Genomic DNA, 27,673 nt, shown 5'->3' with positions numbered 1-27,673 from the left:
ATTTAGTGATGAGGGCATCTACGTATTAACTCCTTGAATCTTTCCCATGCCTCGTATAAGAACTAGTCATCCAATTGTTGAAAAGTGGTGATCTCATTTCGCAACTTAGCATTTTTGCTAGGTAGGAAATACTATACTAAAAAGCATTCAGCTAATTCTTGCCAAGTAGAGAAATTGAGTTGGATGGCAATGAATTAAGCCATACTCGTGCTTGATCTCACAACGAGTATGGAAATAGCTTCAACCTCGGTGATTTTCAATTACATCGGCTATCTTGAAGGAATTGCTCACCTCCATAAACAATCAAAGGTGAATATGTGGATCTTCTATGGGTATTCCATTAAATTGGCCTATTGTTTGATGCATCTGAAACATCACAACCTTCAATTCAAACTGTGGTGCCTCGATCTCCAATCTCCTAATTCCTGATTGGATCTTGAGCATTAGCAGCTCTATTCACTTGATCATCATTTTGATTCTCAAGGTTTATTTCTCTGTCTTGTCTCTTGGCTAATTTTTCTCATCATGTTTGTCTAAATTCCCACTCGATTTTAAGGTCTATATGGTGTAAATCGATGATTCAATTTATGCTCATGACGACCTAAAAAATCATAAAAAAATAAAGATTAAAGAATAAAATATTAATAATAAAAGAAAAAGAAAAAATTAAAGAATTAATTAGTAAAGTTAGAAATAAAAAAATGAAAACCAAATTGCAAAGAATAATTTCACAAAAATGATTAAGGCAACAGTCACCGGCAATGGTGCCAAAAACTTGTAACGAGAAATATGCGCAAGTGTACACAGTCGTTCAAGTAATAAGTAAGTAAAATGACTTATCATCTCCACAGGGACTGTAGAAGCTTAACCGATTAATTACAAAAATTATAATTAACAATTTGATGTAAAAACTCAATAATTTGGATGGTGATGATTAAACTAAGTAAAATTAACTAGATGCAAAGATTGATCCCTATGCAATTCTAATCTAGATGTAATTCACCTAAATATATGAATGAATGGCTTTAGCAAAAAAAACGAACATTAAATGGGCTAGGATAGTTATATTAATAAAATCAATTTACTTTATCATACTTAACAATGTTCGGAAATACTTCTACGGAACTCGATCTTTCATGAGTTCTGAAACCCAATTAAGTCCTTTGGGAGTCTTTTACTTAGTTAAATATGCATTTCACTGATCATATTAACTAAGTGTTTCTTAGCATTATGTAAGGTCACATGGACATTTACGTTTGCAATAGTTTAAATACATAAACCTAAAAAATTTGCAAGCCAATAAAGCTAACTAAAGATATTGCGAACCTGAACTTAGTCGAATTTAAGAATGTAAATTGAGTATTGCACTTTTCAATTATGTGTCTACTAGCCGTCGTCTGGTTAGGATCACTCTGCTAATCTGAGAGCACCCAATCATGTATGAATGAATTGCATCTTGATATTAATTGAAAATATGATTAATTAAGGCCTAAACATGTTAAACACGAATAAAATAGATCTTATTGAACTTAACATAATCATCCTAGCAAATAGGATTTAAAATATCTTTGTTGATGTCAAAAACAATAAACTCAAAGCAAACATACTTAAAATGAATAACAAGAGGAAAAAGTAACTCTATTCAGTTTAGCAGCCTTTCAGATCTATTCTGACTGATGTGCTCCTCCGTTCTGTTCAATACTTCTTTTGCTAAGGAGTTCCTAAGGTGGTCGGCCAACGAATGCTTTTGACACAGCTTTTGTGGCTAAATAATGGAAAGGAGATAGACGGCTATGTACGGGAAGGAAAAGGAAATAAAATGTGGAGAAAATGCTAATGAGAGAAGAGAAATTATGGATTAAGGGATTGGTGCATGGTATTTATAGGTGAAGGTAAGGTGTAGAGTTAGCTAAAAATATATTCAAAATTCCTTCTTTTTCTACCATGCATGGCCAGCTATATTTCAAGGAGAAGGCGATGACTTAGTCTCCTCAATGTGAATTCAAACCAAGGCTATTAATAGCCATAGGGTGGACGGTTTCAACAACAAAGTAGTTGGGCTGATTTTTGATTATTTTCCAACTGTAAAGACCTTCAATTAAATACTGCAAAGCTTGCTTTTGGGTTGCCATCGACTTGTGTCAGAATTGGGCTTCAGTTCCCCCTTGTTGGATGGTTTCTCAGTACAATAACTTAGCAGACATGACCCAAATTGCATGGTCTTATCGTCCACATGAATTTATTTGTGCATGTCCATGTTTCATTCACATTAATCACATCTTCAATGGTCCTCCTACATAGTAAAAAATCACATATTAATAAATTAACATGAGATAATATAAAATAAGTACAAAAATCATGTAATTAAGCACAATTTCACATACTCTATAAAGTCATGCTCAATATTACTAATTAAGTAAAATTCACTTATTTTAATAAAAATTACTCAAGATAAACATATTTATTAAGTAAAAATGTGGTAATAATATATAGAAAAACCCTATATAATTTTGAATTTATTGTGATATGTGTGAATAATATGTTATAGAATCATTTTCGGGTCTCAGACAAGCTTACAAAAACTTTTCTTACTAACCTGAGGTCGAATTAGGACCAAATCGTAAAGTTCACAAAATATTAGGATCACATCACGATGTCGAGGGTTCCTCGTCGCAGCGCCACATACTGACTTGGTCTTATCGTGATGTTAAGGATCCAACATTGCAAAGTGACCCTTATTTTGCACAAAGATCAATTTTATACATTGCTTAACAAGAATATATCACATATAGATGTCTTCAATGTCTAAATTGATCAATTAACATGTATTCAATTTGTTTAACAACCAATTTCCAAATTATCAACACCATTTTCAAGCATAACTAATAACCAGTTCATCAATTTATACTACCAATTCTCAAAATTGACCATTTGCATCATTTGAACAAAATAAAGCTTAGGTACATGCCATTTGACCAAAATGAAATGAGTTATTGATTTGTCGTAATTCGACGTAGCAGATTAAACTAGTTTTTGCACTTAAGAAGCTTAAACGTAAGCATTCTAGTTGTGTTTTAATCACATTTCAGTAAGTTTAGTTAAGTTTAATAGAATATGTAATTTGAGTCTTTTCTTGACCTTAGGGGCCGAATAAGGCCTACGGGTGAGCTAATATACTTTGTGAGTGTGCAGAAACCATTAGAAGGCGTATTAACTCAATACTGGCCGCTAGGTTGCAGCATGGAGAATGTGATGTCACAACATAATGAGCAGAATAAGAAAAGTCCAGGGCTGCCTTTAATGTCGCGACACAGCCTGAGAATGTCGTGACATACCCTAGAAGACACCTTGAAGGTGCGCATACTACCCTCAATATAGCGACACAGGACTTGATGCGTCGTGACATTGCCTCTTTATGGGAAATTAATACGAGCCCGAGGTGTTTTGGTCTGCACAATCCAACTTTAAGCTTGGGAACGTTAGCTGACCTAAGGGTTAAGGATGGCGACCGTTCTAAGTCCATAAATAGGCTCAACTAACACATGTTAAATACACTTTTCACTTTGTATAATTTTCTCTTTAGATTTAGTCCTTATAGTTTCTCTTTTCTTAGGTTTTAGATTTATGTTCTTGTCATTTACTTTTGTGAGAAAGTCAGATTCTAAAATTACTGTCAAACTCTATGAGGATTCTGCGCTTAAATTCAACACAATCAGACTTCTTCTAAACTTTATTCCTGAAATTGTTCTTCATGTTCATTCCTTCATTCAATTTTATATTGTTTAGTAGATCCATGAGAAACTAATCCTCCTGTAGGGGATTAACGAGTGGAGGCAAGAATAATTAACTTGTTTTGTATGGATTTCTTAATGGATTAGTTGTTCAAGAAAAGAAGAATCTAAACTATAGGCCTAACAACCCTAGGAAGTCATCAATGTGGGAATTAACTCATATTTGGTAATACTTATCCGTGAACACCTTACCCCTGAATCGGTCTAAACTGTTAGGTCGAATGATAAATAGTTATTATCGAATCGATATTTTAGTGGACGTATCGGAACATCCTACTAGGGTATTGGCTAGTTGATTGAACAAGAAAGCCTGAGATGACAGTTGATTATGACTACCAAAGTGAGTTGATCACCCATGCCCATATTTGATATATATTTGATTATTTGATTTCTTACTTTTCATTTATTCACTTTTCTTTATCTACTTTATTATTATATTTTGTATAGTTCATCAAAACCTCCTTTTAATTCTTCGTACTATAATTTGATAAAGTATTAATTAGATCTATTTATGTTCATGTTAGAATTAATTTAGTGCTCGCCTCCCTTAGGTACCATCCTCGGAGTACTTGCTCACTCTGTTGTAAATATATTAAAACCTGACTCGTATACTTGCAGATACAACTTTTTCATAATTTTTGTGCAAGATTTCTACTTTAGACGTTGGTACGTCTGAAGGTGATCAAGTTGTTAGCATCGTTGTCCGGGAAGCAATTTCAGTATATTAGTCTTAATGTTTGCATACTAATAGAATAATTAGGAAACTTTTAGGCTATAGTTACGAATTAAATTTTCTTTTATAATAATTTTATCTTTTTGGGTTTAGTGTATGACTCATAGTAGGGGAACACCTATAAAGCCAATCACAGATCTAGAAAGAATAATATGCAGAAATCTTCAATAGCAACAACATGAATAGCATATGCAAAATCCACCACCTACTATAGGCAATATACCACGTGAGAATTCGTTGTTCGACGAGGCTAACAATAACAATCTAGAAGATCTACTACCACCACCACCACCACAGCTACTTGTAGATCTAAACATGGTGCGTAACGAGAGGACTCTGAGAGAGTATAAGCTACCAAATCTCGATATGGTTCAAGGGAGCATCATGACCAATAATTTTGAGATTAAACCAGCTAAGATCTAAATGATTCAGAATAATTTGCAATTTTGGGGAAAAATGACAGAGGATCCGAGTCAGCATTTAAAACGGTTTCTCTAACTTTATGATACCTTCAAATACAACCGAGTCACTGATGACACTATTCACCTTTAATTGTTCCCCATTTCATTAATCGATAATGAATTTACTTAGCTAGATCCGTAGGCACTAGGCTCAATCACGACGTGGGATGAACTTGTAGGGAAATTCCTACAAAATTTCTTTCCTATTAGCAAGACGGTCCAGCTAAGAAGGTAAATTTCAATGTTCAAGCAGTTAGAAAGGAAAAGCTTTCATGAGGCATGCCAGCGTTTTAAGACACTAATTCAAAAATGGCCACACCATGGATTGCCTGAATGGTTATGACTACAAAGTTTCTACGATGGGTTGGATGTGCATTCGAGGTCAGGATTAGATGGAGCAGCAGGAGGAGCCTTAATGAACAAAATGTACGAGGATGCATATGAATTAATAGAAAGTATTGCGATGAATTTTTACCAATGGCCAACTGAATAATATATATATGGACACAGACCATCTACAGTGAAAGCTATCTAGGAAGATGATTGATATCAATAGTTAGTGGACAAAATCAACTAAACAGAGGCTGAGAAGAGTCCACCATCTACTTATGGAAGACAGAAACCACTTTTCCATTTTATTAATAATCCTACCGAGGATGTGAACTACATTAAAAATTGGGGTGGAAATCCCTATTCCAATACATACAATCCCAAATGGAGAGATCACTCGAACTTGAGATGGAGAGGAAACCAAGGAGGAGGTAATAGCGGAAACCAAGTTTAAAACACTAACTATCAACCTCCTTATTTGTAGAAACCTCAAGAAAGAGCCAATCCGAATGACCATGCTTTATGTGGTCAACATTTGGATAGAATAGAGGGGGGAAATGCAGCCAATGAGAACACATGTGAAATAGGTGCAGTCTGAGTGCACAAATTCAACGAGAACATTGACTAAACTGAAAGATTAGATGAGCCAATTGTTGAGCATGATGGGTGATATAAAAAGACAAATTGGCATAGGTGTTCCTAGTAATACCGAAAATAATCCTCTTAGAGAAGGGAAGGACCACATGAAAGCAATAGCGCTCCTATAGGGCAAAGTACTCGGTAGCCTAGAAAACTCAACTCAGGAGATAAATATGGAGAATACCGATGATCTTTAGGAAAGACCCTTAGAAGTTGATAATTAACTTAAACTAGAGGAAGCAGTTGTACCGGTAGTTGAGCCTGAAAAAGAAACAACTAAAAAGTTTGTCATTACAAAGATACCATTCCCTTCAATGCTAGAAAAGAAGCAAAAATGGGATGAATACGAATTTGTAAGTTTTCTGAACTTTCTTAAAACGTTAAATGTTAACTTGCCCTTGATCGAATTAATTGAGAAAGTTCCTAATTATACCAAAATTTTAAAGAAAATTATGTCTAGGAATATGAAGATTAAGGTGCGAACAAGTTAATATAAGAGTTTCCTATAGTGCTATCTTTTCAAGACAGGTTTCTCAAAAGTTGAAAGACGCGGGAAGTTTTACTATTCCCAGAGAGATAGGGAGCATTCATTTTAATAAAAATTTATGTGATTTAGGAGCTAGTATCAACCTAATGCCTTTATAAATATATGGAAAACTTGGGTTAAGGGACCTTAAGAATGCCCAAATAACACTACAGTTGGCCGACAAATCTTCAGTACATCCGAAAGGAATGTTGGAGGATGTGTTAGTTAAGATATGCAGCTTTGTCATCCCAACTGATTTTGTAGTTCTAGACTTTGTGGAAGATCAAGAAATACCAATCCTATTAGGTAGACCGTTTCTAGCCACCTCAAGGTCCACTATTGATTTAGAAAAAAAATGAATTAACTATGGAAATCAATGGTGAAACTGAGATTTTTAAATGTGGTCACAAACAGAGTTGGGAAAATAAAAAGGACTCAATGGAGCATTGTAATGAATTATCTATTTCTAATAATCTCGAGCCAATGGACGTATTTCCTTTAATTCATGCAGGTTGAAAAAACAAGTTTAAGGAAAGGGATAAGCGAACAAAGGTGGAATGGCATGATGGGCGATGAACTAATACTGACACAACCAGAATATCGCCCTTTTATGAAGTAATGATGTTGTTAAATGAATCTAGTAGTAAAACTTGAATTACTTAAATTAATTGTTAACGTTATGTAAATTATTGTACATTTAGCTAACTGTTTAGTTTAGACTTCAAATTTTATTAAATTTATGTTGTATAAAAACTATAGCACTCTTAAAATTGGAATTTTGGGTGAAAACAAAGCCAGTGTCACAACACGGTAACCCCGTGTCGCAAAAAATAATTTCTATGTTGCGACAAGGACCCTATGTGTCGTGACACCAAAGCTAGTATCCCCAAAAAACTAAAAGTCCAGAGTATGTCACGACATCAACCCTGATGTCGCAACAACGGTGAACTGCCAGAGGTGTCGCGACACGGAACCCCTATGTCGCGACATTGCTGCAATTTTTTGTAGGGTTATCCCGACTTGCTTTTCGCAACTCGGCGGATTAAACTCTATTTTACCTAGTTGTTAACCCTAGAATCATTGTTTTTAAAAACTTAAAAACACTTTAAATTCACATTACTTTTCTTAACACTCTAATCCTCTTAAAACTCTTTCAAACCCTAAAAACCCTTTTACATTAAATCCCTAAATCTACAAAGCCTCTTTTGCTGTTTGGAACACTAGTGGAAGCAGGATTGCCATAACAAATTGAAGACGAGGCAACGAGAGCGACAACATCGAGGTTAAGGGTTCTAAACTTCCCCTTTTTACTGTTACATTAGAAATATTGCTTGATACTTCATTTGTATTAGCATAGATTATAATTAATATGCCACCTAGAAAGCTTAAAAAGATGGTTGTGCAAGAACCATCAACGGTTTCGAATCCTCTAAAATTTTGAAATTGAAATGCCAAGAAGTATTATCTTGAACTTTAAGGCAAAAATTTTATCCAAGAAAGGGGATTCAAACCAGCAATGGTTATTTGTAATGAAATATGGTCCTTAGTACGGTATCATAGATGGGAACAATTTTGTGTTACTTCCAAAGAAACTACTGCTATTCCACTTGTACAAGAATTTTATTCGCTCTTAAATATGAGGAAACTCGGCGTCCTCATGAACAAATGTGGAGAACAATAATGCTAAGAGGAAAAGATGTACCATTCTCTCTGAAAAAGATTTGCAAATAATTATGATGCTCCATACTATAAATCTGATTATTTAGAAAATATTGATTTAATGGAATTTAAAGACGTAGATATGGAAAGCATCATAAAATACTTAACTGAAAACCGAGAAGAATGGAACATTTCACAAGATACCGGACTACTGACAAATTTCAATCAAGCTATAATGTTTCTAGTAGCTAAAATAAGGAAACAGATTATTTGCACCAGAATTACACCTACCCTTAATGTTTCTAATGTTAATACATTCTGAGCTATTTTGTTATATGGAATTTTATAGAAAAGCATATGTGCATTGGAGAACGGATCCATCAAAACATGAAGCGTTGTGTTAGTGGCCAGAAGGTTGGGATTTTCTTTCCCCATCTCATGACAGCACTTTGCAAAAGTGCAGAGGTTCCAATGGATGAAAATGGGCAATTCATGAAGCCAACAAAAAGTATAATTGGAGATTTGTTATACACGTAATATGTTGAACTCCAGAGAAAACAAATTATTGATTAGAAATAGGGAAGGAAAAGTATGGATGCCCCAGTATCGCTCAAGTGGAAAGAACAATCAAAAACTTGGAGAAGGGTAAGTGTAAGCACTGAAGAAAAACTCAATGGAATGATCAGGTGGATGCTGGAGATAGGTCTAGTTTTAAAAGAATTCACCTGACTGAACGTGTTGAGAGCTCCAAACAATCCACCAAATATGTTAGGCCCAACATGAACCCAACATAGAGCCAAAAAAGAGGAGGCGACTTCAAAGGATGAAGGTGGGGGGGATGAACACGATCTCCCCGAAGATGTGGACGACTACGAGACGACATTTCAGTCACAATTTTATACACCAAAATGGCCTGTCATCCGAAGCCCAACCTACCTCGTACCTTCAACGGGTGGAAGCTTCCATCAATGATATGCCACAGGAAAAGGAAAAGCACCAATGGAAGTGGGCATTTGCCTCATTTGGATGATACAGATTAAAACTGAATTTTTTCTTTTTATATTTTGGGCTTGTGCTATTTTTAGATGACTTTTCTAAATTTATTAGGAATAGAAATAATGGTATATTAATAGTTGTTTTGTGTTAAATTTTTTGTGTAAGAACCCAACATGGAGGAAGCACAACAATTAGAGCTTTCAATGAACAATGGAGGAAGCACCCACCAATAACCGATAAAACTATCACGATCAATTGGGTAACTTCTTTCCTTATCTTTTTCGAGGCTACACATTGAGGACAATGTGTTATCTAAATTCTAGGGGTGACATAGAAATTTTTTTTATATTTTTATGTTTTTCTTTGATTTTTTTGTCATTTGTGTGCTTGAGCTTGTAGAAATACAAGTGATTGGTTAGAAGCATGTACATAGGTTGCTTGTATTTACAATAAATTTGGCATGAGTATAGGTGATTTAAAATTTTTTATTATTGGACTAGTAAGTTCTATATATTAAACTAGAAATAGGAATTAAAGCAATTGAATGTACCAAATGATATAGAGAATACAAGGAAATGATCATGCTTGTATGAATAATAAATTATTCAATTTGTGGTTGTTTGGTTGATTAGAGTTGTCAATATTGGGACACCTATGGATGACCTAAGGCATTATTTGGAACACACCTAGAGCCAAAAAGCTAACCTTGTTATTTATCTTTAGTACCTATTTTTGAACCAAAAAACACTTCTGCATGAACCTTTATACAAAACTCGAGCCAAAATATAAATTTGTATTTATCCTTTTCTGCTGGTCCTAAACTACACGACTATAGACGTCTGACCATACGTATTGAGGGTTAAGTAGACACATTATAGCGGATTTGTAAAAATAGAGTGAAATAGGAGGGATTGGTGTGATATAGTAATCATAGGTCAGCCAATATGTGCATCAAAAGAAAAATTCAAGAAGAAAATCAGAACGAGTGGAAAAAGTGCTTGAAAAGTAAAATCATTTGTGAGTGAGATGTATTGAAAAAGAAAAAAATGTGAGAAACTCATGTAGAAAAGCTCAATCATTAGTGCACAAAAACTCATGAGCTAACCATGATTGTTATATTATGCTATGACTTCCTATATGGAGAAATAAGGAAGGTGAGAGAAGGAGACATAAGGCGGTGAGCGGGAAATGGTTTATAATGGGAAGAATAGGGGACAATATGATGTGTCAAACTATTTTCGTGCTTGAAACTATTTGATGCTTACTATTCTTGAAATCCATACCTATCTTAAGCCTCAGTATGTTACAAGCCGAAAAGCCCTATGTGATCTAGGTAGACTTATTCACAATTCGACATCATTCTGAATAAGTGCATTTACGATTATTTGTATTCTACTAGGATAATCAAATTAATTGAATAATTTATCGATTGATTCTTACATTTGATACCATTAATTCTTGTATACTTTGAAATATACTAAAGTTAGGTGTTTAATATCAAAATTGGTAAGTCAATTATATCTCATGCCAAGATTACATGTGAATATGAAATGCTTATTCATGCGCTCCAAAGCTAACACTTCTATCATACTTTCTCAATGGTCATCTTTTCATTTATTATTTTTGTTTGTGTTGCTTGGGAGCAAGCAATAACTTAAGTGTGGGGGAGTTTGATCTGTCGTAATTTGGTGTAGCAGATTACACTAGTTTTTGCACTTTAGGAGCTTGAACGTAAACATTTTAGTTGCATTTTAATCACATTTCAATAAGTTTACTTAAGTTTAATAAATGTTTAATTTGAGTCTTTTATTAACCTTAGGGGGTGAATAAGGCCTACGAGTGAGGTAATATACTTTGTGAGTGTGCAGAAGACCATTAGAAGGCATATTAACTTAATACTGGACGTTAGGTTGCAACACAGAGCATTTGATGTCTCAACATAGGGAGAAAAATAAGAAAATTCCAAGACTTCATTTAATGTCACGACACAGCCTAAGAATGTCACGACATACCCTTGAAGACACCCTGAAGTTCAGCATACTGCCCTCGATGTGACATCGCCTCTATATGGGAAATTAATATGAGCCAAAGGCGTTTTGGTCCGCACAATCCAACTTTAAGCTTGGGAACGTTAGCTGACCTAGGGTTAAGGACGATGACCATTCTATGTTTATAAATAGGCTCAGCTAACACATGTTAAAGACACTTTTCACTTTGTATAATTTTCTCTTTAGATTTAGTCTTTAGATTTTCTCTTTTCTTAGGTTTTAGATTTTTGTTCATGTTATTTACTTTTTTGAGGAAGTCAGATTCTAGAATTGCTATCAAACTCTGTGAGGATTCTGCGCTTAAATTTAACACAATTAGACTTCTTCTAAACTTTATTCTTGAAATTATTATTCATTTTCATTCTTTCATTCAAGTTTATATTGTTTAGTAGATCCATGAGGAACTTATCCTCTTGTGGGTAATTAGTAAGTGGAGGAATGAATAATTAACTATTCTGCAGGGATTTCTTAATGGATCAGTTGTTCAGGAAAGAAAGAATAACCCTAGGCCTGACAACCCTAAGAAGTCATCAAGGTTGGAATAAACCCAAATTTGGTATTGCCTATCCGTGAAACCCTTAACCCTGAATTGGTCTAGACTATGAGGTTGGAAGATAAATAGTTATTGCCGACTCGATATTTTAGTGGACGTATCGAAAGATCCTACTAGGGTATTGACTAGTTGATTGAACAAGAAAACCCGAGATGACTATTGATTATGACTACTAAAGCGAGCTAATCACCCATGCCCAAATTTGATATATATTTGATTATTTGATTTCTTGTTTTTCATATATTCACTTTTCTTTTGTCTACTTTATTATTATTTTTAGTAAAGTTCATCAAAACCTCCATTTTAATTCTTCATACTATGATTTGATTAAGTATTAATTAGATCTATTTATGCTCAGGTTTGAATTATTTTAGTGCTTACCTCCCTTGGGTACGATCCTCGGAGTACTCGCCTACACCATTGTAACTATATTACAACCTGACCCATATACTTGCGAATATAGCTTTTTCACATCTTTTGTGCAGGATTTCTACTCTAGATGTTGGTACGTCTTGAAGCGATCAATTATACAAACATAGTTGAGTTAAATTCAGTGGTCTAGATGTTGACTTCAATTCCTGAGGCTTCGAGGAGTACCTAAACCTATGCACGAAGAAAACAAACTGTACGCTGAGCAACAAGGCTCAATGGAACTTTCCTGATTCAAGATATAAGGGCATAACAACATTGATATAATATAATTCATATGAAATCTTAGTCTATCAATGTATGACTTATAATACAAAACTTTTTCCTAATCTTTTCACATGAAGTTACACATATACCAATTGGCATTATAACCTATTCAAACATTCATCGTTTTTAACCAATTCCTTCATTTGTTACTTACCTTTTAAATGAACATTGAATGCTTATACTCAATAAATATTTCAATACCTATGCATACATAACATTAGCATTAATTCAATGAAAGTTTATAATGAATCTATTATACTTACCTTTATACTTACCAATCTATTCCTTTTCTAGAGTCTTTCGACTCATTCACATTCATCTTGGCCTTTAGGGCTCGTTTCCATTCAATTTTCATGATAAAATACATGTTTTATTATCAAAGTTCACATAAGAACATATTCAATTCCATGGCATCATATACATTCATTTTGGCATCATTTGTCAAACTTACTAATTATAACCCCTATTAACTTGACTCAAACTTGGATGAATACACGAATCGTCCAACCAACAAACCAAACTGGCACCGAAGTACATCATCTGATAAATTGAAGTAGGGTAACATGGCACGTAAAGTGCATACTGGAGCACAAAATGCATATTAGCGAATGAAGTGCATCTTGGCACACGAAGTGCATCCTAGCACATAAGTGCATAAACTCATATACAATTTAATCCTATGACATGTCAATTATATCTTACTCAACCTGACAAGTTAATAATGTACCAAAGTTCACTTTCATTTACAATTCAATACATATATCATTTCTTGATCATATTCACAAATAGAACCCATTTCATTATCAAATCACATATATTTCATGTCATACAACATGTTTCTACTAAATTCTATAACACATATCATATCTCAAGGCAATTCATGTTAATTTCTGTTTTATTCTTTTTAGTCATCAATTTCGATAATTCATATAAAATCACATCTAGGAAATTCATAATATTGTCATATACTCACAATGACATTCAATCATTCAACTAACACATATAGGCAAACAATTAAATCTATCTCGAATCATAAAAGTACAAATTGTGATCTCACATCACTCATCGATAACTCCTATTTTTCCTCTCCCTCTGAAAGGTTCCGCTTCGACCTTAGCTACAAATAGTCACAAAACATATCACATTATCAATTTCCAGCCAATTCAGAATCAAATACCAAATTATATATTTTTTTTGCAATTTATTCAATTTAGTCCCTAAAATCTGGACAAGCATAACTTTCAATTAGGGCTTCGAATTAAAATCTGATTTCACCAAATTTCATTACAGATCTTTTATTTTCTATTCCTAACAACATTTTATAACAATTGTGCATTTTATTCACTTTGGTGTCTAATGTACGAAACTAACAATTAAGCTTTACAATTTAGTCTTTTTCATAAACTAAGCTTAATTTATAAAAATTCCATGTAACACCTTATACCCATCTCCGTCGCCAGATTAGAATTACGGGTATTACAGAATAATTCAAAACTTTGGCATTCAAATATAACAACTATTACTATTTATTCCCTCTTGAAAGCTAGAAATTGGATACATAACAAGACTATTCTAATTATTAATGATGAGTATTCAATTGTTATATGACTACTACCTTCGATGATATTAGTAGAATGACCTGTTTCAATCAAATTTAAAGTTTGCCAAAACAAATTCATACTATAACACTTATCAAGAATGGCCTACAAATACTTTTATATGCCTTAACTCAAGTTTAAAAGATGCAATTGTGGCTTCAAACACTTAACAAATCCCAATTTTTAAAGTTGAAAAATAGATAATAAAAATTAGCAGATGTATCGATACCAAAATGATACCTAATTGAAAAGCGATAACAAATTGCTATACTATTTTCAAAATAAAAATAGTGGTATCGATAATTAATTTTGGTATTGATAATTAATTTGTTGTATCAATACTTTATATACAAGTATCGATACTTAATTAAAAATCGATAATATTTTAGCATTTTGTTTCTCTGAAAAGTTTTTCCAAAGCCAAGTACCGATATTAAGTGATGAGGTATCAATACCTAAGTTTAAATGGTTGAAATCACATGTTCAAAACTTAATACACACCAATTGCACATACTGTCAAATAACACATTCATTTTACTACAAAACAAGTCAATTCAACTATCCTATAATAACTAACTAATATGCCATTCAATGGCACCACAATCAAATTCATTCAATTAATCATTTCATAGTAAATCATTATCCCAATATGATCATATAAACCACATTAACCAAACATATTTCAATTCAACCACAAGGATTATAATAAACACATGCAAAATAGCTTGCCATACATAAGCATTAATACCAAGATCTAATCTTTAAGCCAACTTAAAAACAACCAAAACTAATTTCATCTAGGCATAATATATCAACCTAACATTTAACATATTCAAAACAAAAACATATATACATGCCACACCCCAAGACCAAAATACAAAAACTACTAAATGGCTGGATAGTGTAAGATTCTCGTTGATCCGTCCAGTCAATCTGCAACTATAGTAACTAAAAAAGAACATAATTGAAACGAGTAAGCTTAAGAAGCTCAGTAAGTTCATAGCTTAAAAACATCAAATTTAATCTTACCTTACTTGACATCAAAATATAAAGAGATAATATAGAATTCCTGTTGATCCAATAGATATCCACTGCTCATATTAACTTTTGATCTCATAACATAAATACATCATGATAATCCCTTGTACAACTAACTTTCCATTTCCATAAGCAACATTTCATTAACATAGATGTACTAGTATATAATCATGTCAACAAGCAAATTTGATGAACATTTCATATCTTTATGCATCTTGAATATGTATCATATTTCGATTCATAAATCAATCGTATAATCTATTAACATTTAGCCCAACAAACTAATTAACTCGACTTGGATACTTAGGTAACTACACAACACCAGAAACATCATAGATGCATAATAGGGGCACCGAAGTGCAAACAGGGACACCGAAGTGTATATTGAGGCACCAAAGTGCAAATGTCGTACAAGAGTGCATACTGACCCTATTAGCATGCCAATCGTATCATAGGCGATTACTATGTTCAACCGAGAAATACACATAAAACCATCACTTTAATACATTCTCATCATACAGAGGCACTTCATCATTTTCGTATGTATACTATATCTTTAATACATTCATATATAAATATATAACTCCAAACCAAACTACTACCATTTCATTCCAATCTCATGTAAATAATTAATGGAATTTCTTATACATTCAACAACTAACTAGAAACAATAATAAATTCACAAGCATTTTATTTTACATAATAAGTCATCATGAACTTACCTACGATCACTTCCGTAATTTTCCCTTTTCCTTGGTTGTTGTCTTTTTGTTTGGTTCTTGATGTAAATAATAATTAAATACAATATATTAATTTCACATTCAATTCAGCACACATGACCCTTAACTTTTAATTATTTACATATTTTCCCCTAAACTTTTACATTTTTCACAATTTAGTCCCTAAACTTAAAATCTCCAAATTTAACAAACTTTGCCAAATACTCAAGTTAGCCGAATTTACATTTATTCAAAATTCACATGAATTCCATGTAAAATTTATTATTTTATCAAATTAATCCTTAACTTAAAAACTAATAAAACCACTTTATAAATTACTCAAAATCAACAACTAACACTTCAATTTCATTATTTAACATCTAAAATAACAAGTATTCATAATGACAACATCTAAAATCTTTAATAATTTCAAAAACGAAGCTATAAGTTAGTTAGATCTAGATTACAAAAACATAAAAATTATAAGAAACGAAACTAGAATAAGCTTACATACAAAGAGATTATGTTGGCCGAATATAAAGCTCAACAATGGTGGTTTTCTTCTAAAGTTTCGGTGCACTCAATGTAGAAGATGAGAATGTTTTATTATTATTATTTTACTTTAGTTTTAATATTAATTTACTATTCTACTCCTTTTTATTTTAACATACAATTTAATATAACGTTGTACATAAAAGTCCACTACTTTTATGCATGGTATTTACCACCTAAGCCATTTAACTTACATCTCCAAAACCATTTAACTCATTTAACTAATAGTAATCAATTTTTGCAACTTTTACAATGTAGTTCTTTCTCATTAATTAAACAACCAAACATTGATATTTCTTCACCAAAATTTTATATAACTCTAATGAAACCCTATAATATTAATTAAATAATAAAATGCAACCCCAAATACTAGAATTGTGGTTCCGAAATCACTATTTTCGACACCACTGAAAAAATGAGATATTACATTTCACACTAATTTCATTTAATCCTCAACGATGATAACTTTAAAAAATTTTGGAACATAAGCTAGATAAATTAAGCTTCCATGACCTCAAATCTATAAAAATCAATGAAAAATAACTAGGGACTTACTTAAAATTAAGGGTCGAATGTTGAAATACAAAAACCAAGCTTTCTCTTTTCTTCTAAATGGAGACGACAACTTTGGAGAAGAAGATGGTGACTTTGTCATCTTTTTTTCCACTTAATTAACTTATGTACTTAGTTTTAATTTAATTAATTACTTTAATCAGGCTTAATTAAACTTGAATCCTTAATTAATTAAATTTAATGACACTTAACATCACATCCCACACTCATTCATTTAAAATTGGTTTATTAGCTAGTCATTTGGATAATTGCTATTTGAATCCCCAAGTCTTATTCTAATTAAAAATCTATAGCGATTAAATTTTTACGATTTAGTCCCTAAGCCTTAATTACTCACAATTTCGGCTAAATCGTTTAACCAATTTTCAATTCATTAATATGCTAATCCCGTAACATCTTTATTTAATATTTACGAACTCGTTTACGGACTTGAAATTGTATTTTTGATATCACTAAAAATTGGATCGTTACAAAAATATTTATTTAAATTTAATTATAAAAGTGAAGTTAATTTTTAAGGGAAAATTACATATAAAAGCCCATTTTTTTAAAAATTTGCCGAAATGGGCCTGGTAAATAATTATTTACCGGAATGACCCTATTTCCCCAAAAGCGAGTCCACGTCAGCGCGTTGTCAGGTAACGAAGCAGGAAAACGCGTCCTTGAGGAAGTGTTTTGCCTATGTGGACAAAAATCGCTCCTTTAAGGGCGCGTTTTATGTCCAAGTAGGCAAAACGCTTCCTGAAGGACGCGTTTTGCCCGTGTGTCCTGCGATTAGCGTTTTGGGTTATTGGTTTAGGGTTAGGGATAGGGTTTTGGTGTTTTTAAGTTTAGGGTTTTAGAGAAAAAATTAAATAAATAAAGGATTAGGGTTTAAGGTTTGTCAATTAAATTAATTATAAATTTTTCAAAATTGGATTAGGTTTCGTGTTTATTGTTTTTTAAGAAAAAATCAATTAAATTAGGGTTTAGGGTTACTTGAGTAATTTAATTAAATTTTTTTTAAAAATCAGAATTTCTATTTTATTACATCAAATAATATCAAAATATTCAAAATATTTGTACAAATATATTAAAATAAAAATAAATCTCTGTGCCCGCCAGATTAAGTGCCACATGGCGGCCGTGACGGTTACGCGTTTGATTCCTCTTTTGTCCAGCTTCTGGCGAGGGTTATGGTTGCTCCGGCGAGGATTCTGGTTCCTCCGGTAGGGGATCTAGTTGTCGGTGTTGGCACGATGAGCCACCTTGATAGAATAATGACTGTGGAGGTGTTTGCATCACCAACGGCGAAGCTGTTTGAAACCCATATAGTGATGGTGATTGGTAAAAAGAAGAGTTCCCCGACAGCCCCTCTTGCGATCCCTCGTACAACGCTGGCCTATACATCTGCGGTCCACTCGGCGTAATCAAAAATGGAGATGAACCGGTCCATGGACTCCAACCTACCATAGGACTAGAAAAAGGAAACATAAAAGGGTTAGGATACATAAAAGGGCTAGGATACGCACCTGGCATCATCTGAAAAGGCTGTGTCGTGGGTATCGTCGGTTGAATTGCTGGGTTGGGTGACTGTGTCGGTGCTGTTGCTGGGTCTGATGATTGTATTGGTGCTGATGATGGGTTGGGTGATTGTTTGGGCCTCGTTGATAAACCTGAGTCGTCGTCCTTTCTTCTTGGATTTAAAGGGCCACGTCATTCCTTTTGGACACGCAATTACCACTGCCTCTCCTCTGTCGACAGTAAATACGGCTTGCCATAGATCTTAAACCATGGCATGTATTCTGGCACACACGCTAACTCTGGAACGATGATCGGTTCCCGAGTAGGTATATAATCATACCGATCTTCCCACATTTGGATGTAGTATGACCAAAATCTTGGCCAATCCGTATGCAATTGTCGTAGGTCGATTTTGTGATGATCATCCAACACCTCAAGTGCCACGGGGATCGGTTGTCGGAATCCAAATTGCCGTAATACTCTGTCCGACTGGTGCATCTCCACGGTCGCATAGTTGACCAATACGACTTTCACATGTCAAGCATTTGGATTTTGGAAGTACTCATCCGGAATTACTGCCCGAATTGCCGAATCCTCGTATGGTGTCCATTGAAACTATATGAATATGATGGAAATATTAGTTATATACATAATACATAATACTAAATACCAATCGACTAGCTCGTGATGGAAATATCTATTTTATTTAATACTTACTTGTGCTTCTGACTGTTGGTCTAATAGAAGCCGCATATCTTCAAGAGAGGTAGGTAATCGAGCATAACTTGTTGAATGGTTCCACCTAATTAAATAAATTTTTAGCATATTATTATATTTTAAATCTACGTAATAATTGTAAAATCTAATATAAAATTTACCTCGTTATGAGTGGGAATGTATATGGGTGGTCCACTCGAGGACGTAAAAATGGAAAGCAAAACCGTGCCTATGACTACAGTAGTGACAGGCAACCTCTGTTTTCGCTTTATTCGATCGCGTCGCCCCACACATCTCCCGGTACAATGTGGCCAAAACGGCAGACCCCCAACTAAATTCACCAGCTGCTCTAAAATCAACAAGTTTCAGCAGCCATCTTAGATGTACAAGGTTCCGTGACAAGTTCGGCATTAGATAACCTCCAATTATCTGAAGAATGTACGCCCGAGCATATCAGATTCTTTCTAGTTCGATAAAATCATCATTCGGCTCCGAAAATGTGTCTCGTAACCAACCCATCTCGATCCGACCTCCGTTAATATTCTCTGGAATAGCGTCCAAAAGCTTGTAGCATACCGCTCCCCAGTCACCAGATTGAACAGACCCAATGACTGTGTACCCGTCCACCGGCAATCCCAAATGCAAATTGACATCTTCCAAAATGATAGTACACTCTCCACATGAAAGATGGAATGTGCGTGTCTCGAATCTCCACCTCTCAATCAACGCACTGATGAGTTTCAGGTCCAACTTGCATCCCCGGCCTACCGTCACCACGTGCCAAAAACTCGCTTCCCGCAAGTAATTCTCTACCAACGGTGATTGAGAACCATGCATATTACAGATATATCATTGCAATATCCAATCTACAGACTTTTATAACAAATAATAAAATAATAATTATTTAAAATTGCATAAATAAAAAATATCTTAAATAATATTTAAAAATTAAATTTAACACTTACCATTTTCATTTGTTTGACGGATATGTGCTTGTCATCAAGACGAATTAATTCTCCGGCCATTGCTAACACGAATAAATTTTTACGATTTAAAAAAATTTTCAAAAAAATAAAATTTAAAATTTTTTAAAAATAATTAAAAAAATTTTAAATAGGAAATTGAGAGGAAACTGAGAGGAAATTTAGAGAATATTAGAGAGAAATTGAGAGAAAGGATTTAGTTGTGAAAAAAATGAAGGGGGTTTTTATAGTTTTTTTTTTACTGTTGGGGGGTCACCAACGGTAAAAAAAAGTAGTCGTTGCTACTGTTCACGCGTGAGCAAAACGCGTCCCCAAGGGAGCGCTAACGTGGCAGGAAAACGCGTCCTTGAGGGCGCGCTTTTTGTCCACGTGGACAAAGCGCTTCCTTAAGGAAGCGTTTTCTTGCCACGTCCCTTGACATCGCGCTGACGTGGACACTCTTTCATTTATTAATAAATTGAATAAAGAAAAGTAAAAAAAAAACTTTGATGGAAAAAATAGAAAACGTTGATTGCTAAAGAAAAAAATATTTTATTATAAATTTAATAAATAAATTAATAAATTCACATATTTTAATAATTTTAAAAAAGTAAAAAAATTTTAAAAAAAATTCTATTATATATCAATTCTAATATGATATACTTAATAGTCATTTTTTTATTTTCACATCACTGTTACAGCTGCGTTTGAATCCAAACATACACTCCACCATTATTTCTAATCTCACTGCTACAGTATCTAATCTCACTGCTATAGTATCTAATTTCACCGCCACCGCTGTTTTTAATCTCACTAGAGGTAAATAGACCGCTCATCCAAACTAAGCCTAAGTTTGTGCTACGCGCAGAAGTTGACGGGGGAGGAAAAAGGGCCGGGGCTGGCTTTCCCTTTTCAGTTAGGAGTTTTGAATGTTGTTGGGCTTTGGGTCCACGAACTAAAATCGCAATTTGAACTTAGAAGGAGGCCAAGCCGAAGCCTGGGCCAGAACTGAAGGTGAAGCAGCTAACACACCATAGAGATCTGGCATCCCCCCGCTAAATTCTGCTGTAAGATCTCTATTAACCAAAGAAGAATAATAGTAATAGTAATAGTAATAGTAATAAAATCGAATCTTCTTCTGCTGAAATGCTTTGCTTTCTAGTTTCTAGACAGAAATTCGATCAGCTCTAGTAGTTTAATAGTAAGGTTTTTGTTTCTCCGTTAGTTTATTTATTAAATCAATAAATTGAAGCATATTAACATATGGGTTTATTTATTTACCCTTTTTTTTCCTGGAATGAATATTCATTCAAGTTCGATATTCATGGGGCGGGAAGTTCCAGTTTTAGGTTAATTATTTGAGAAATAATTTCAATAATGATTTTATTTTGATTTCTGATGAGTTTTAATGTAAATGTAATTTTGGTGCCAAACTTTAATTAGTTAATTTATAGTATAATAATTCAATTTTGTTTTTCTGCCAAAGGAGAATTGGACAGGCATATTTCGGATTAAGATTTTATCTGTATTTTCCTCGGTTGATTGTTTCTCAAATTGTTGTCACAGAGTTATATAAAGAAGAAAGATCTCCTTGAATTTTATTTTTGAAGTAAGAAGGTGAATATGGGTGCTTCGGAGGAGAACAGTGCCTTGTTCCCAATCTTTGTGTTCACTATAATGGCTCTGCCATTAGTGCCATACACTATAGTTAAGATATTAAACACATTCTCGAAGAAGGCAATGACTATCCATTGCCAGTGTTCTGTGTGTTCTCGGTCTGGGAAGTATAGGAAATCAATTTTCAAACGGGTAGATTTGCTTCTGATTGCATTTCATTTATCGTCTGGAACTTTGTTTGAATTTGATAAGTATTTGTGATATTTTGGATTGCTTTTGCAGATCTCGAACTTCTCAACTTGTAGTAATCTGACCCTTGTGCTTCTCTGGATTGTCATGGCGGTGCTGATATACTATATCAAGCATACAAGTCATGAGGTAATCCATTTGTTCTTAATATCTGATGACAACATGATTTAATCTATTAGTCAGCTGCTAAACCTCATCCTCTCTGCTGGAACTTTGGGTTTAGGTGAAGAATTTATATCTTATGTGTGGTTTGAGAAAGTATAGGCATCTGTTCTCACCTATTTGTTTTTGTTTTTGGATGTGGACTGAATGTTCGTATACTAGTATCAGCTTGGTCATGTATTAATATATTAATGCTAGCAACCAGTTGGTTGTTTCTTCAACATTTTATACTCTGTGTGTGATGTGCCTTGGCTTGTTTCTCATGATAGAACATGATTTGTCTTCATTTTTCTTGGTTTGCAGGTTAAAGTATTTGAGCCATTCAGTATTCTTGGTTTGGAACACGGAGCCTCAGATTCAGACATAAAGAAAGCATATAGGAGACTTTCCATACAGTATCATCCTGATAAAAATCCAGATCCAGGTTATAGGTTTTATTTTTTGTTCCATATCTGGTTTTCGTAGTACACTGATTTTTTGGAAGACCTAATACCTACCGTTTCCTCCGACCGGCTCATCTCAGAGGCCCATGATTATTTTGTTGAATACATTTCAAAGGCTTATCAGGCCCTGACAGATCCAGTCTCTCGGGAGAATTTTGAAAAGTATGGCCACCCTGATGGCAGGCAGGTAACAGATTCTTTGTTTCATCTTTTGTTTCAGACACTGCTAGTTTCATGAACAAGGGATTTTGATTTTTTCTTTTTCCAATTTTCTTGGATTCTTAATTTAGGGGCTTCAAATGGGTATAGCGCTACCTCCATTCCTGTTGAATATTGATGGAGCATCAGGTGGAATACTTCTTTTGGGGATAGTTGGAGTATGCATCCTTCTTCCTTTGGTGTTGGCTGTTATATATCTTTCAAGATCAGCCAAATATACTGGAAATTATGTGATGCACCAAACATTGTCTGCCTACTACTATTTCATGAAACCTTCTTTAGCCCCAAGGTATAAATTTTTACTGTATAAAAATGCTTATAAAAAGTTAACTACTACTTTGTATTTCTAAATTATATAGAAAATTTCAGTAATGGCTTGAAATTTTCACACCAGCCAGCAGTTCAACTAGGCTAATGAGAGAGAGACTTCTCTCGCCTTACTCCTCGTTGCATTGATGCTTAGCATCATAAAGACTTGAAGTCAAGAGTGTCAAACTAAAAGCTTTCATATATTACACTTCAATTGACCGTGTTCAACAAGGCTTGCTCTTATTTTTCATTTTGTTTCTCAATATCATCCTAATTTTGCAGCAAGGTCCTGGGTGTATTTATAAAAGCTGCAGAATTCATGGAAATTCCAGTACGGCGAAGTGATGGGGAACCCCTTCAGAAATTATTTATGTTGGTTAGGAGTGAGCTAAACTTGGACCTTAAGAATATTCGCCAAGAACAAGCCAAGTTTTGGAAGCAGCATCCAGCTTTAGTAAAGGTGGCTGACATGCAACCTTGCTTTCGTCTATTTCTTTTATGCTACGTTTGGTAGGAGTATTATTTATTCACCACGTTTTATTATATGAGTTAGCTATAAGCTAATTTCAATTGGTAATTTTTAGCCACTCACTTAACTTGTTTTAGGAAAAGAGAAGGGAAATTTTTTGTTTATTTTGAAGAGGTCTTATTTTTTACAAAAATTTTTCCTTATCTTTCTAATTTCAAGTTTAAATTTGTACTAACTATTCTTTATTTTATGTCTAACTATTGTGATACATACGTAATAAATAAGCTTTTTCCTCATGTTATTACATCAATAACCAAACGAGGCATTAGTATCTCATTGTTTCAAATACTCCGAAGTTAAGGCTCATTCTTCTTGCTGCTTTATATTACTTACCTTTCTACTTTTCAGGCAGAATTGTTGATCCAAGCCCAGTTGACTCGTGAGTCTAAAGCTCTGACACCAGCTTTGTTGCGTGATTTTAGACGTATGCTAGAGCTTTCACCCCGCCTTCTTGAGGAACTAGTGAAGGTGAATTTAAATTTCTCAGTTCTTCTAGCACAATAATGGATTTGTTGCACTTGATTTTTGAAAATCCTCTCTTGCACATGCATTCACATTTGAGCATATTGATAAGATTAGCTCCTGATTTTTATTGTTTCTCTGAAGATGATTGATATTATTCTTGAAACTTTTTGGTATTGTTGTGGCAGCTAAGGTTTTGAAAGATTTACTAAGAAATCAAGTGCATTTACTATCTCAGTCTCTTTGGTAGAGAAGTGAAAAAGAACAAGTTGGTCTCACAGTCCGTTGCAGTCCCTCTTGCTAGTCATAATATTCTATATAATTAGTGTATTAGGCCCTAATATTTTGAAATTCCTAGACAACAAAACCATTTTGTTCTATAGTAGGCAGTGTTGTGTGAGTGCATTTTCTAGGTGCTATGCTATCTTAATACTTTTTCGGAAAACTGATGCTTGCAAGTGAAAATTTTCTATCTGCATTCATTGGAAGCTGTAATGGTCACTATGTTATATGGATACAGATGGCATTACTACCACGTACTGCTCAAGGGCATGGATGGTTGAGACCTGCTATTGGCGTGGTTGAGCTTTCTCAGAATATCATTCAGGTATGCCTATAAACTCTTTGGGAGGAATCTTTTAAAAAAAATTTGGTGCTTTCCTTGTGAATGATTTTATGGTGCCATATTATGTTACCTCCATATATGTGTTCATTTGCAAAATATCAAAAGGAAAATGTTAATATGCAGCATAATAGATTGTTTGCTTTGCATATGCTTGGCGTTAAGGTGAGTTTAAGAAGGATCAATTTCCTCAATGGACCCAATTTAGGCTTTTTCTTTTCTTTTCTTTCCTTTTTCTTTAGATTTAGCAAGCTGTATTTCCTTTTAGGGATTGGAGTGGAATATTACTTTTTGGTCACACACTGCTGTCTCAGTTGTCTATATGTGTGTGTGGCACCATTGGCAATCCTTTCATTTTGTTATTCCTATTGCATTTGACCAAAAATATGTTTTTTTTTTTTTATATCTTCCTTACTTCAATTTCATACTAAATCCCTATTTGTAAACCTTCTCTTCTAACAATTCTACAGGTTGTCTTCACTGCGATTTGTTTCTAATACTGTTATATCTAGTCATTCTCTATTAGTTTATTAGAAATTTCATTTTTCTTATTTTATTATCTCTCTCCCTCTCAACAAATTGATGAATAATTTTATTTTTTAATTATTAATTGAGCCAGGCTGTTCCGCTAAGTGCTAGAAAGGTTGCTGGGGGATCTAGTGAAGGTGTTGCACCCTTTCTACAGTTGCCGCATTTTAGCGAGGCCATAGTTAAAAAGATAGCACGGAAGGTAGTCATATACTTCTTTTATTGGTTTTGTACTGCACTAAAAGAGTTGTGATGCATCTGCAGGAATTCTATGTTGCCACCTGTATTTAGGCTACTTTTCAGGTTGTATCCTTTGGTGCTTGGTTAATATCTATGTATCAAGGCACACTATGTGAACCATTTGATGACGTTTTTGGATTAAGTCATTTGTGGATTAGAAAGAAAAACACTGGTTAAGTAGCTGAAGCCTCAGAGACTTCAGATTGAAAATTTTACATTCATGGAAATGGTTAAATTGTCTTAGAATGAAGCGAAAATGTTTCATTGTTTAGTTGACAGGTTGGGAAATGCTCTATAAAAGATGTTTGCCTTGATGTTGTGGTAACATGCAAGAATCATGGGACATGGCATTACCGAACATTTTGCACCTGCTATCCTATTATTCTTTGGTTTGAAAAATTCTCTTACTATGTCTGCAGAAAGTGCGAACGTTTCAAGAGCTTCGTGACATGACCTTAGAAGACCAGGTTGAACTGCTGACTCAGGTTGCTGGATTATCTTCTACTGAAACCAAAGATGTGGAGATGGTTCTTGAAATGATGCCTTCCTTGACAGTTGATATCACGTGTGAAACAGAAGGTGAAGAGGGGATACAAGAGGGTGACATAGTCACTATGCATGTTTGGATCACACTCAAGCGTGGGAGTGGCCTAGTTGCTGCTCTTCCCCATGCTCCTTACTACCCCTTCTTCAAGGAGGAGAACTTTTGGTTACTGCTTGCGGACCCTGTCTCTAATGATGTGTGGATCTCCCAAAAGGTGAGCTTCATGGAGGAGGCTGTGGCCATAACTGCAGCGTCCAAAGCAATTCAGGAGTTGAAGGAAGTGTCAGGGGCAAGTCTGAAGGAGACAAATGCAGCTGTTAGAGAAGCTGTTGAAAGAGTAAAAAGTGGGTCAAGGTTAGTCATGGGCAAGTTCCAGGCTCCTGGTGAAGGAAATTACAACTTGACTGCATTCTGCTTGTGCGACTCTTGGATCGGTTGTGATAAGAAGACAAACCTAAAGATAAAAATATTGAAACGAAGTCGAGCCGGTACAAGGACTGGTGCCTTGTCAGAAGAGGGAGCTGGTATGGAAGAGGGGATTGAGGAGGAAGAGCAGGAAGAAGAAGATGAATATGAGGATTATGAGAGTGAATACAGCGAAGATGAAGAGGATGAAAAAGATTCGAAGAGGAATGGAGTTGTGCCCGCTGCTGGTGCTGCTGCTGCTGCTGAAAGTTCGGACAATGAGTGAAATTCTTAATTTTTCATTTTCACTTTGTGGGAACAGAAGGGATGGATTTTTTTTTTGATGTTGCTATAAACATTGATTACACGATATAGAAATTCACATCTTAATATGAACTTAAAATGTTATTTGTTTGTTTCATACAATCTTTAAAACCATTCACTATTTTGTTCAGTAGCTTTGACTAGTGAATATATAAACACACACACACACACACTATGGCATATGCCTAACCCTAAATCCACAAGAACCACTGAATATAGAACATATGCCATTAAGATTACGCTTGTTAAGCCTTTGAAATCAAAAGTTTCACAAATCATCTTATTTTACACTATACAAATTAGTTTTCACAATCCTACCTAAAAGAACTGAAATTTTCACAAAGTTTTTTTCCAACTACATGAAAAAGAAAAACTAATAAATAAAAAAACATGATCATTTTCTAAATGCCTATATAAATTTTTTAATATCACTATACTAGCGTACTCCTTTTGATAATTCTTTTCATTGTTTCATAGTAATGATAAACATTTGGGTGAACTACACCCGTTCTAGTTATGAGTTTTTTTTTATTATCATATAACTATAAAAAGTTATAAAACAATCACTTTTAACTATTCGATTTTTTTTTCTAGTCACCAACTATTAAATAATTTTAATCTTCAATATTTATATATGGGTCAATTTAGTCTTAATTCTAAAAACATTTAACCCTCAACATTTACACATTGAGCCATGAATGAACTCGCATTATCAATCATCAGAGCCAACATCAAATAACGAATTTCATTGATAAATAGGAGCAATTAAAATGTTGCCACTTCGTCCTTTTATAATGTTGTCCTTGCATTTGACTTAATGGAAAAATCAAGAATAAGAAACAAATGACTCAAATTTTAAAAAATAACTAATTCAATTCCTTGAAAACAAAAAAGTACTCACTTCGTTACAATCCAATTTCAAGTCT

General features: G+C 34.1%; 1 protein-coding gene and 2 non-coding genes across 7 annotated transcripts; 2 read left to right on the top strand and 1 right to left on the bottom strand.

Annotated features, from left to right (window-relative positions):
* Positions 1 to 107, top strand: LOC121216680 (small nucleolar RNA R71). Its single transcript, XR_005912860.1, has one exon. It is a non-coding gene; the product is annotated as a small nucleolar RNA R71 (small nucleolar RNA).
* Positions 108 to 5,206: 5,099 nt separating this feature from the next.
* On the bottom strand, positions 5,207 to 5,312 carry LOC121216617 (small nucleolar RNA R71). The gene has a single exon (XR_005912798.1). It is a non-coding gene; the product is annotated as a small nucleolar RNA R71 (small nucleolar RNA).
* A 15,729-nt stretch (positions 5,313 to 21,041) lies between these two features.
* LOC107948455 (dnaJ protein ERDJ2) lies at positions 21,042 to 26,844 on the top strand. Of its 5 annotated transcripts, none has more exons than XM_016883005.2 (11): positions 21,042 to 21,161; positions 21,661 to 21,903; positions 21,994 to 22,089; positions 22,426 to 22,546; positions 22,646 to 22,752; positions 22,856 to 23,073; positions 23,376 to 23,553; positions 23,971 to 24,090; positions 24,605 to 24,691; positions 25,326 to 25,436; positions 25,894 to 26,844. In XM_016883005.2, the coding sequence occupies exons 2-11, from the start codon at positions 21,718 to 21,720 to the stop codon at positions 26,707 to 26,709; spliced, it is 2,040 nt and encodes a 679-aa protein (XP_016738494.1). In that variant the 5' UTR covers positions 21,042 to 21,161; positions 21,661 to 21,717; the 3' UTR covers positions 26,710 to 26,844. The 5 variants fall into 5 exon arrangements, with proteins under 5 accessions (XP_016738494.1, XP_040947444.1, XP_016738493.1 ...); XM_016883004.2 differs by having other exon boundaries at positions 21,149 to 21,295; XM_041091509.1 differs by lacking the exon at positions 21,042 to 21,161 and adding an exon at positions 21,165 to 21,300.
* Positions 26,845 to 27,673: the final 829 nt, after the last annotated feature.

This window comes from Gossypium hirsutum, chromosome D04 (genome assembly GCF_007990345.1).
Source record: "Gossypium hirsutum isolate 1008001.06 chromosome D04, Gossypium_hirsutum_v2.1, whole genome shotgun sequence".
Lineage (NCBI taxonomy): Eukaryota > Viridiplantae > Streptophyta > Magnoliopsida > Malvales > Malvaceae > Gossypium > Gossypium hirsutum.
This window is presented reverse-complemented; position numbering and strand designations above follow the sequence as displayed.